The sequence below is a fragment of the Taudactylus pleione genome, unplaced genomic scaffold (assembly GCF_031769625.1).
Source record: "Taudactylus pleione unplaced genomic scaffold, aTauple2 ptg000113l, whole genome shotgun sequence".
NCBI lineage: Eukaryota > Metazoa > Chordata > Amphibia > Anura > Myobatrachidae > Taudactylus > Taudactylus pleione.
Genome location: NW_028284515.1, coordinates 13,927,773 through 13,940,677, shown reverse-complemented (window position 1 = coordinate 13,940,677; position 12,905 = coordinate 13,927,773). Strand labels below are relative to the sequence as shown.

Sequence of the window (12,905 nt, the reverse complement as noted above, 5' to 3'; positions counted from 1 at the left end):
GTGAATAGAGGTCAAAATATGAAAATTCTGTCAATGTCCCAATATTTATGCACCTGACTGTATATATTTTCATATAGTCCTTAGTCTGCCCTATTTCACCTGTCCACATGTTCGTGGTTAAGTTGATATTGGGTACAACCGCATTTTTTAGGACACTGAGGCACTTTTTCTGACGTCTCTGTACATTCTCGGTATTGCTTGCCAAGTGAAGTGGAATCTAGGTGGGATTTGGTCCCGGGGACACACTACCTCCATCAATTGTCTAAATCCCACTGCACTAATGGCAGATACCGGAGGCACGTCTAACACCAACATAGCTGTCAAGGCCTCAGTTATCCGCTTTGAAACAGTACTTCTTCCTCCTCGCTAAGGACTGTTGGAGGTTCAATTGCTTAGTAAAAGAAGTAGTGGTGTTCCAACTTCTTCGCTGGGATGACAGCAGCAGCGGCAGCAGTAGGCGTAGCAATGCAGGATTCTCCAGAGGAATCCCGGATAGGAGAGGAGTCAGTCATGCCAGTGACATGGCCTGCAGGACTACTTCCGATCCTGATTGAGGAAATTGTCGAGGAGGGAGTTGACGGTGTGGTTTGCAGATGCTTGGATACAACAGGACAAAGGGATTTAGGTGTCCCTGGACTGCTTAAGGTCTTAGCCACAGTTTCTGAACTTGACAGTAACTTTTTATGAACGTACTGCAGGTGACGTATAAGGGAGGATGTTCCTAGGTGGTCAATGTCCTTACCCCTACTTATTACACCTTTGCATATGGTACATATGGCAAAACAGTTGTGGATTTGGATAGAAATATTTCCAGACCAAAGAGGTGGAATGTTTGGTCTTCTGCCCAGGCATGACGAAGGGTTTTTTCATCCCACAGACAACAACTGTCTCCCCCGGTGCCTGATTTAAACAAACCACATCACCATCAGAATCCTCCTCGTCAATTTCCTCCTCAGCGCCAGCTACACTAATATCCTCATCCTGTTGTACTTCAACAGTGACATCTTCAATTTGAATATCAGCAACTGGACTGTGGGTGCTCCTTCCAGCACTTGCAGAGGGCGTGCAAATGGTGGAAGGAGCCACGTCTTCCTGTCCAGTGTTGGGAAGTTCAGGCATCGCAACCGTCGCCACACTTGGACTCTCCTTGGGATTTGTGATATCTTCTTAGAACGCACAGTTCTTTGCTGTGCTTTTGCCAGCTTAACTCGTTTAATTTTTCTAGCGGGAGGAGGAGGGCTTCCATCGTCATGTGAAGCTGAACCACTAGTCATGAACATAGGGAAAGACCTTAGCCGTTCCTTTCCACTCTGTGTCGTAAATGGCATATTGGCAAGTTTACGTTTCTTCTCAGACAATTTAAAATTTATTTTTTAAGGTCATGTTACTGAACTTTGGCTTTTTGCATTTTACATACCCTCTACTATGACATTGGGCATCGGCCTTAGCAGACGACGTTGATGGCATTTCATCGTCTATGTTATGACTAGTGGCAGAAGCTCCAGCCCTAGGAGGAAGTGGTTCTTGATCTTTCCCTATTTTATCCTCCAAATTTTTGTCCTCCATTATTTTTATGGAGTGCATTATTTTTATGAAATGAATAGTCCCTGTAAAAATTATTGTATGAGCGTACCCCTACAGCAGATAGGACAGCCCCTGTAAAAATTATTTGTATGAGCGTACCCCTACAGCAGACAGGACAGCCCCTGTAAAAATTATTTGTATGAGCGTACCCCTACAGCAGACAGGAAAGCCCCTGTAAAGATTATTTGTATGAGCGTACCCCTACAGCAGACAGGACAGCCCCTGTAAAAATTATTTGTATGAGCGTACCCCTACAGCAGACAGGGCACCCCCTGTAAAAATTATTTGTATGAGCGTACCCCTACAGCAGACAGAGCACCTCCTGTAAAGATTATTTGTATGAGTGTACCCCTACAGCAGACAGGGCACCCCCTGTAAAAATTATTTGTATGAGTGTACCCCTACAGCAGACAGAGCACTTCCTGTAAAGATTATTTGTATGAGCGTACCCCTACAGCAGACAGGGCACCCCCTGTAAAGATTATTTGTATGAGCGTACCCCTACAGCAGACAGGGCACCCCCTGTAAAGATTATTTGTATGGGTGTACCCCTACAGCAGACAGGGCACCCCCTGTAAAGATTATTTGTATGAGCGTACCCCTACAGCAGACAGGACAGTCCCTGTAAGAATTATTTGTATGAGAGTACCCCTACAGCAGACAGGGCAGCCCCAGTAAAAATTATTTGTATGAGCGTACCCCTACAGCAGACAGAACAGCTCCTGTAAAAATTATTTGTATGAGCGTACCCCTACAGCAGACAGGACAGCCCCTGTAAAAATTATTTGTATGAGCATACCCCTACAGCAGACAGGACAGTCCCTGTAAGAATTATTTGTATGAGCGTACCCCTACAGCAGACAGGGCAGCCCCTGTAAAAATTATTTGTATGAGCGTACCCCTACAGCAGACAGGACAGTCCCTGTAAGAATTATTTGTATGAGCGTAACCCTACAGCAGACAGGACAGTCCCTGTAAAAATTATTTGTATGAGCATACCCCTACAGCAGACAGGGCAGCCCCAGTAAAAATTATTTGTATGAGCGTACCCCTACAGCAGACAGGGCAGCCCCTGTATAAATTATTTGTATGAGCGTACCCCTACAGCAGACAGGGTAGCCCCTGGACAACACAGCACTACAGCCAGCCAGCCCCTATGGACAGGACAACAGCTAGCCAATATATGGACAAGGACAACAGTAGACAGCCAGCCCCTATGTATATGGACATTAATAGCCAGCCAGTCCAGCTGTTCACACTGTGGGTGGGTGAAGAGAGCACCCCTGAAGGACAGAGCACCCCCTGGACAACACAGCACTACAGCCAGCCCCTATGGACAGGACAACAGCCAGCCCCTATATGGAAAAGGACACCAGTAGCCAGCCAGCCCCTATGTATTGTATATGGACAACAGTAGCCAGCCAGCCAGGCCCTATGGTCAGCGTCAGCAACAGCTCCCTCCCTCTTCACAGTAGCCAGCCAGCAGTACTTTATTATTTTTTATTTTTATAGCTAACACACAACACTGAGCTCCCTACTCCCTAACTCTGCACAAACCTCTGCCGGAATGAAAAATGGTGGCAATCACGGGACCTTTATAGAATCCAAAACCCGCGAGAGTCCGACAGCGGGATGATGACGTTTTGCCTCGTTTCGTGAACCGAGTCTGGTGGGAAAACCTGAGCCGGACTCTGTTCCCGGCTCGGATCGGGGGGGTTCGGATTTCGGAAATCCGAACCCGCTCATCCCTGGTGCTAATGCGCTATTTGGCATAATTGTCACAACTTAAATACCCCAAATACCTTCATTAGGGCTAATCGGGGGGCATCTATAGTGATCTCCAATGTTAGTGCATCTTTTGGGGGTGTTCAGGCCGATTTCCACATTTCTGACAGCGCTTTCCGCCTGTTCCGACATCGCAGCTTGCCATTTTTGCGTCCTTTAGAATTGAATAGGGCGAATAGCGGGGAGCACCCAATACGTTTCCGTGTCCAAAACGCACGGTGTAGGTGGAAACTAGATTCCACCGTCGTCTCCTAAATTATCGCGCCTAATTGAATACGGGCCCTAGTTGCAGTCAAATTTACAAATTATGAAAAACATCTTTGCGATGATTTTTTTTTCTCCATATTTTATATGCCTTTAATCTTTGTATGTTAGATCTTCATTTCTCTAAAATTGACAATAAAATCACACTTAATAAGAGCTTAATTGCTCATGATAAAAACAAACTTGTAAATGTGTAACATGTTGGCCTTGGTAGTAGTACCACCTGGTACCTGTTTGGGCTCAGCCTTGTCTACCAGACAGCAAATTGGGTTCAGCCTGGACCACCTGGTACCTGATTGGGTTTAGCCTGACCACCAGGCAGCAGATTGGGCTGAGCCTGGGCTACCAGGCAGCAGACTGGGCTGAGCCTGGACCACAAGGCAGGAGATTGGGCTCAGCCTGGACCACGAGGCAGCAAATTGGGCTCATCCTTGACCTTAAACCACACATTGAATTTATAGGTCAAATCCAGTATCTGCAAAAGCATTCATCCCACGCTTTCACCCCCAAATCGCCAACCCCGCCCCAACTGCAGGTGTCAGTATTTGCTTTCGGAGGACATCTCAATGGACACTCCACTGCCTGATCCTTAGGTATTTGGTGCTGATATCTTATGTATTTTTGTCTACTCATTATTGATCTGACATATTTCTGACCATCCTTGTGCCTCATGTCTGATCGCTGTTGTGACCAGCTCTTACTTGATCATCCCGGTCTTCCCAACCTCTGGCTTCTCCCCATCTACAATTGTACACCATCCCTTGTACACAGGCCTTGCTTTTGTCTATTGATGCCAAAGTGGAATATGCAACTTAGGTTAGTTCCTCCATAGACTATGTTGCCACCTTGCAGAGTTTCCTTGTGAGGTCCCATTTAGACTCCATGCTTCAGGTGAGCTAGTGCAAAATATAAGCAGCATAGCCAGACCACAACCAGAGACATAAATATTATGTTGATTATACTGCCACTCCAACTTTATAAAGTGACTTTTAAGAGCTTGCCATCAAGGCAGTAAAATCTATAAAACATGTGAGTTTTTTGCACGCAAGAACGTTATTTTTTTTACCACCTTAACCATTGGCCCATTATCTCAGAATTTCCCAATTTACAAATTTGCAACGTTTCAAAACTGTATTTAAGTGGTAACCTGCAAAGGTTATTGTAATATTATTCTACATTATCATTTGTTTATATGGCTTAACGAAGCATGTTCTTCGAGAAAACAACCTCGCTCCCCTTGACAAACCTAAACAGCGTTGTACTTACTTACTTTGCTTCAGACAGTTACTAGCCCAACGCCCTGGAGAACTTTGAATAAATATATAGGGCGGTATTCAATCGTTGGAGCCTGCAGCTGTCCCCCCTTCGTATCTGACGGAGCTATTCAATTGTTGCTCCTGTCTGGTGTGAAAACAGCTGCCGGCGCCGGCATTTCAACTTGCAGGGGGGTGACGAGCTGAAATGCGCGAAAGTGACCCAAACAGCACTTTTAGCAATCAAGCCCAGCACTTTGGTCAGGTTTAGCCGTTGTATGCTGCTAAACACGACCTCTTTGGGCGTGATCAGCGCGGTAATCAAAAGCAATTGAATATCACCTTGCGATCTCCCGTCACTTTAGACGGGAGATCAAGCGCGATAAAACAATTGAATACCGCCATAGAATGCTAAAGTGTAACAAAAATGCTAATTTGGAAGGTTGCCATGCTGTCCAGTGTGCGTTTTATAGATACTGTAGTCATTCAGTTCTCCAAGCTGTCAATCTTGGAGACTTATATAACTGCCCAGGACAGCAGAGATTTATGCTGGTAAGTTAAAATCGGGACCACAATTTTGCACCTATGTGTATTACGGAATAGCATAATCCCTACTTTATAGAGTAAACCAATATTAGCAGTGATATTTAGGTTCTGTATGCTGAATAAACGTGGCCAATGGCATTGTGCTCTTATATGGTCACATTATTCCAGTAATATTTGTAGGCAGGGAGTATCCCTTTTCCCTTATAGATAAGGAGTAGTAATGTCAGCCCTAGAGTTGGACCATGGATGGTTAGATTAGGAGCGACGAGAGGGAACTTATTACCAGGGTTCAGGTTCATCTGGGGGCCTAGAGGGAGCCAAGGCCAGCCATGGGTTAGATGCAATGACCCCCTTCTTGGCACATGCCCCCGCAAAGCATAGTATCTCAAGTAAAAGTTTTAATGAGTTAGTTTGGCCATGCCCTTGTGTTTGCTTAAGCCTCCTCTAGCACCTGAGCCCGCCATATATATGCGGCCCTGGACGAGAGCACTTCAGTAGACAGTTAATACCCCAGAACTTGTTTTATAAAAAGAAATAGCATATGCCCTACACTAACACCTTTACAGAACTTTGGAGTTCTGTGACTGAGTATGAATACACTGGCTATAACCCACTGCCCATATGTGATCACAGATCTCCTTGGTGACTTTCTATATCCGTGTAGTGTACAGAGGTTATTCACTTTCCTCTATGTAATTCATACTCATTGTCGTCTTTCATGTACAGTTTTAAAATTTCTTACCAACTGTTTTGGGCTAAGCAACAAAAGAATAAAAACCTTCCTGAAGTTGATAAGCTTTTCTCTTCTCAGCATCTCCAGGCTAAATTTGACACCTTCCAGCACCAGATGGACACAGCTGGCCAACGGATGGCTGGGTGCCAGCGACTTGCGGATAGTCTGCTTGATCGAGGACATTCAGAATCAATGCAAATTGTGCAAAAGCAAAAGGATCTGCGGTAGGTGACATTTAAGAGTGCATTTTGTAAGATTATTTAATCATTTCACTTAAAAAGTAAGTGTGACGCAGCCTCCAGGGAGCTGTTTTAGCTGCATACATTTGATGATAATAGGATTTTTGGGTACTTACCGTTGAATCCTTTTCTCTGTGTCAGGCTGGGGGACACTGGACCATGGGTTGTAGGTTGGAAGGCGTGGATTTTGGCACTAACACTGAAATCTATAACTCCTCCCCTCTGCAACCCCTGACTTCAGTACAACTTCAAAAATGCCTGGTAAGGAGAAGCAATACTCAGTGACACTGTCACTCCGAAAAATAAAAATGAAATTGACGGTCAATCCGACCCAAAATCATAACTCATACTCAGTACCACTGAGCGTGAGGGAGGGAACGCAGTGTCCCTCAGCCTGACTCAAGTATTCAACGGTAAGTACACAAAAATCCTATTTTATCTTGCGTCTAGGCTGGGGGACACTGGACCATGGGATGTTCAAAAGCCGCCCCCATGGGTGGGAACGCTCAGATTGCCCGACTGGAGAACTGTACGCCCAAAATGGGCGTCCACGGTGGCAAAAACATGAAACCTGTAGAACCACAGAAATGTGTGGACAGAGGACCAGGTAGCTGCGCGACAAACCTGTTCAGCCAAGGCCCCGTGATGCGCCGCCTAGGAGCCCGCCATGGCCTTAGTGGAATGAGCCAACATCCTAGCTGGTACAATGGTCTGCTTTATGGCTGGCCAGCCCCATTTTTGGGCGTCGTAGAGAACCAATAGAGAGTCCGTCTTACATAAAATCGAAGTTCTGTCTAAATAAATGCGTAGGGCCCGGATAACATCCAACAGTGATAGATCGTCCTGGTCCCCTGAGGACTCTGAAGATGAGAAAACAGGAAAAACAATCTCCTGGTTTAAGTGGAAAGATTAAACCACTTTCAGTTGAAAAGAAGAAACTGTCCTGAGCACAGCCCTATCGTCATGGAAACAAGAAAAGGTGGTTTGCAGGACAAGGCCCCCAACTCAGAGACCCGCTGAGCCGAGGCCATCAGAAAAAACACTTTCCACGTTACAAACCGAAGGTCCACGGATTCCAAAGATTCAAACGGAGCCTGCTTAAGAGCCGACAGAACCAGGGGCAAATCCCATGGCGCTACTAGTGGTTGAACCGGAGGCTGTATTCGCAAGACCCCCTGTAAAAAAGTCTGCACCTCTGGGAGGAGAGCCAGATGCTGCTGAAAGTAAATGGAAAGAGCCGAAATCTGTACCTTCAAAGATTGAAGCCGTAAGCCGACCTCCAGACCGCCCTGCAGTAATGTTAAAAACCTTGGCAGGTGGAATTGGGCAGTGTGTACTACCATGTGTGCTCACACCACACAATATAGGTTTTCCAAACCCTTTGGTAGTTCTGCGTAGAAACCTGCTTCCGCGCCCGGAGCATGGTCCTGATGACTGAAGGGGAAAAACCCCTGGCCTTCAGCAGAAGATCTGGACGCAGAGGCAGACTCCAACCCGGCCCTGCGGCTAGCCTGAGAACCGTGGCGAACCACGACTGGCGCGGCCAGCTTGGAGCCACTAGGATGACTGAAACCTGCTGCTCCCTGACTCAACGGAGTACTCTTGGTAACCCTGGGAATTGGCGGAAAAGTGTAGGCCAGACAGAAGTTCCAGGGAACTGTCATGGCATCTACTGCAAATGCCAAAGGATCTCTGGACCTTGCACAAAATCGAGGGACCTTGCAATTGTGGCATGACGCCATCCGGTCCACTTCCGGCAGCCCCCATCTCTGGACCAGCTGCTGGAAAACCTCCAGGTGGAGAGACCACTCCCCTGGCAGGAACGTAGTCCTGCTGAGGTAGTCTGCCTCCCAATTCTCTACCCCCAGTATGAAGACTGCTGAAATTGCCGGGAGGAACATCTCCGCCCAAGAGAGAATGAGACTTGCCTCAGCTGTGGCAAGTACGCTTTTGGTTCTGCCCTGTTGGTTTACATATGCCACTGCCATGGCATTGTCTGATTGGATCCTCACTGGTTGGCCCACCAGGAGGGCCTGAGCCCCGCACAGTGCCCGATAAATGGCCCGGAGCTCCAGCATATTTATTGGGAAACCTATCTCTGATGAGGACCAGGTCCCCTGGAGACAGAGGTTCTCCATCACTGCTCCCCAACCTCTGTGACTTGCATCTGTGGTGACAATAATCCAGTTGGGAGTCACCAGGGACTGACCCTGGAGCAGGTGATCGGTTATCAGCCACCAGTGATTTTACTGACGAGTGCTGTCTGACAGAACCAGCAACTGAGAAGAAAGGTCGTCTGAGCGGCCCGTCCAATTCCGGAGAATCTCCCACTGGAGATTCCGTGAATGGAAGCGGCTGTACTGGATGGTCTCGAAGGTAGAGACCAACGTGCCTAGTAACCTCATGCCCAGCCAAACGGATGGCCGAGGGGCAGACAGCACTTTCCTGACTAAGTCCTGAAGTGCCCGGGCTTTGGGCTCGGGCAAGAAAACCCTTTCCATTGCTGTATCGAAGATCACCCCCAAAAACGTCAGACGTTGGCACGGCCTGAGGTGACTCTTCTCGAGATTCAGTATCCACCCATCATGCTGTAACACCTGCACCATGTGATCCAGGTGGAGCTGAAGTTGGGCAGCGGAATCCGCCTTTACTAGCAAATCGTCAAATAGGGAATCACCGTTATTCCCTGGGAATGCAGTAAGCTTGCCATTGCTGCCATGATTTTTGTGAAGACCCGCGCAGCTGTAGCCAAACCGAACGGCAGAGCCTGGAACTGTTAATGGGCTCTTCCGACCGCGAACCTGAGTAGAGACTGATGTCCCACCCAAATCGGTATGTGGAGATACGCATCTCTGATGTCGATAGATGCCAGAAACTCGTTTGCCGACATACCCTGGATCACTGATCGGAGCGACTCCATGCGAAACCGATCCACCCACAGGCTAGCATTCAAGGCTCGTAGATTCAAAATCGGCCGATAAGTGCCGTTGGGTTTCTGGACTAGGAACAAGTTGGAGTAAAACCCCTGTTCCTATTGAGACTGCAGAGCAGGAACTATAACCCCTTCTGATCAGAGGGAACTGATAGCCTGGTTTAAGGCCCGTCTCTTCTCCGGCTCCCTGGGTAATGCTGTAGCGAATAAACGTTGTGGCGGCTGCCCCATTAGGTCGATCACATAACCTCGGGAGACCCTTTAGATTCGGCTCTCACCGCCACTTTACACTCCAGCCATGTGCTGCTATAAGCAGCGCACAGTACCTATAGTAAAAAATAAACATAACATTACAAATAAAGGAAAAAATCCCTAAGCTAAACCAGGACTGCAGAGCAGCCCAGAAACAACGTGCCTCTCTCCACAGGCACTAAACTTACACTGAAGTCAGGGGTTGCAGAGGGAAGGAGTTATAGATTTCAGTGTTAGTGCCAAATCCACGCCTTCCCACCTACAACCCATGGTCTAGTGTCCCCCAGCCTAGACGAAAGAGAAATGGTTTTTGGTGGTAGTTCTCTCTTTTCCTGTTCATCCTAAATCCATTTCATAGTGACATTTCACTTCTCCATATGCTGGTTTTACCGACCTTTATGCCGTTGTGCATAAGCGACAGACTCATTTTCTCGCACACTTACCTGTGGGTGTGGTATATTTGAAATGTTGACAAGACATCCCTAGTGGTCTAGTAGTACAACACGTCCGGCGGTGACTTCAGGATATCTTCCAGTGGATCCTACATAGCTTCTGATGGTAAATATGACTAACCCTGACTAACCCTGATTACTATTCCTAAATCTCCCCTCCCGTAGCTTAAACTTTCTGTGTGGGCCCCCCTCTCTGTTCAGGCCCAAGACTCCAGTCCCAGCAGTTCCTCTCTGATGGCAGCTCTGGTAGTGGTGTCCTTCTGTGATCTTGAGGGAACAGAAGCAACAGTACTAAATACAGCATCTGGAAAAGGCCTGAGTATAGGTCATCTATAGCATACAGTATACCTCCAATGCCATCTCAATCATGATTTTTTTTTTTATAGCTGTTAACTTACAACTGAACTTCTTTTAAATGGATGGTCTGTCCCTCTTTCCCTTTCTTTTACACTTGTAGTATAAATTCATCCTTTGGCTTTCACATTCGTAATCTCATGTTCTCAAGACTACATACAGTGTGATACATGGAGTGTACACTCAATCCCTATAATAGCATGCACATATACATGTGAGAGACACATTGTGCACACTCAGGGGCAAAGGAGGAGTTCAAGGAAAGTTGGCTTTGTGGAAATATCTGTGGATGTTCCTGAGCTGAGTATCGGCAACTCGGTAGCATCACCACTTGCCGATGAATGGGCAAAACCAGGCTTTCAGTTGTATCTTATGCACCAAGGATAGGTCTGGTGCCAGTGTCGCTGATAATGACCAAGCGTACGTATGGGGGTTGGTCCAGCCACAGAGTTGCATGCAACTTAGCATATGGGTATATATTCGCATTTTCTGCCGCAGCAATTAAAGCCGACTTGCGATCAGCTCTGCATTGGCCACTTAATCCCTATAGTAGCATCTACTCTACACGCGATGTTACATGCAGCGTGATACATATATCTTGCACACTATAATAACATCTCACACGTCTATTGCAGTCTGATACATACAGTGCACACATCCAATCTCTATAATCACTTCTCACATTTATGAAGTTAAAATAGCTCTTTCTCAGGTGTTTTCGCTCCCCTTATAACTTATTTTGATGACCTATGTTTCAACTTTTACTGCCATCCTATAGATCTCTGTAGGAGCAACGGCTCGAGTCTATTTACCAAGGATCCTAGGATGCGTTATCTCTTCCCGACAGTGGGGACCTGCAAAGCTAGAGAGCTTAGCTTGATTCCCTCTGGGTCAAACTACTATATGACTGTGCATACAGCGTTCAGGTCCTGGTGCTAGGGAGTCCTGGCTAGGAGCGAGATATGGTCACTCCATATACGGTGCCTCGCATTCTAGGGGACATCCGGGAGGCCGGGTTACTTTGAACCTCTCCCCCTTCTTGGTGCCCCTGACACCCTCTGTATAATGATAATTTGTAGCATGCTTTCTTCATATAAATAAGTGACAAGTATTCTGTGGTCCGTGGACAGCTGCACGTGTTTTATAATGTCACACACTTGGTGATTCCAAATTTATCACTAATTCCCCCCCGTCTCATGTTTTTTTGCACATAGCCCTAAAATCTAAGGTGAAGAAGAGAAGACTGAGAGCCAAGGAAGCATGGATTAGTTTTCTATCCCCGGGCTCTGTATCCTTCCAATTTTAAATGATATTGGCAATGGTTACCTCTTCCGGCTTAGTGGCTTTAATTAGACAATGATTTCAGACACAGAGATAGACAGGATAAATACTGCAGCTGCGAGATATGGAATTGATAACACGGATCTTAGCCATTTTACTTCAAATCTGAAATCTATTGTTATATTTAAATACCTATGGTATGTTTTCTTTTTTGTCTACGATAAACATTAATATATTCTGATATTCACATATTTTGTATGTATCTTTGGCAAAAATCAATTTAATAAGTGGAGAGAATGGCACATCTTGGAGGCACATACCCTCCCAACTGTTCCGATTTTGGCTGGACAGTCCTAATTTTTGGGCACTGTCCCACCTACCCTCCCACAGGGGGAAAAGATTCAGCGGTCACGCTCTTTCAACCCGGGCTCTGCATAGCAGCAGTCTGCAGCATCCAAGCACTGCAAAGAGAGGCTGGGGGCAGCTCAGCAACTCGGTTAGCACTGGGCACGCCCTCAGTGTGTCGCCCCCTTTTCATGCCCGAGCCCAAATGTCGAGAGGGGTGGAGTAGTGATGCATTGTTAACATTGTGTAGCAGGGAGCGGGACCACATTGGTGTATCTATAATGGGTGCAGGGTGTGTGGCATACCTCCCAACATGACCCTCTCCAGGAGGAGACCAATGCTCTGGTCCTGGACTTCCCTAGTAATTTATGATTGGTGGCTGCTCCAGAGGTGGGGCTGCAGTAAAGTCCAAAAGTCAAATAGGAGAGTCACACCAACTGCCAGGGAGTCCCAGCCAGTGCTGATTGGCAGCGTGTGAAATGACAGTTGGTGTGACTCCCCTATTTGAATTTTGAACTGTGCTGCAGACCCACCTCTAACCAGGGAAGTCCAGGACCAGAGCATTATGGGGTCTATTTACTAAGCAGTGTTAGGAGACAGAGGGTCTCATTCAGACCCGCACGCGAGTGCTGAGCGCTCGCAAGCGGGTCAATGTTTCCCAAAGGCGCCTCCGTCGTGCGCATGCGCGAGACCCAAATAACGACGGGGTAGCCGTCGTTATGGGTCTCGCACCAAAGGGGGCGTGCTGTCGATGGTGATTGACAGCACGCCCCCTTTGGTGGGCGTGCCGGGGGCGTGGCTGCCCAGACGGAAGCGTTCCCATGGGAACTGATAGAGCCAAAATCACTCCATGGCCTGCGGCAGACGAGACCCTACCGCAAGGGT

General features: G+C 47.2%; 1 protein-coding gene across 1 annotated transcript in view; it reads left to right on the top strand.

Annotated features, from left to right (window-relative positions):
- The window catches only part of SPTBN5 (spectrin beta, non-erythrocytic 5), a 273,171-nt gene that overhangs the window by 73,856 nt on the left and 186,410 nt on the right, over window positions 1–12,905 (top strand). Inside the window, exon 28 of the mRNA XM_088471253.1 lies at window positions 6,244–6,389. Within this exon, the coding sequence (XP_088327379.1) occupies window positions 6,244–6,389 (146 nt within the window). The remainder of the gene's footprint in view (window positions 1–6,243; window positions 6,390–12,905) is intronic.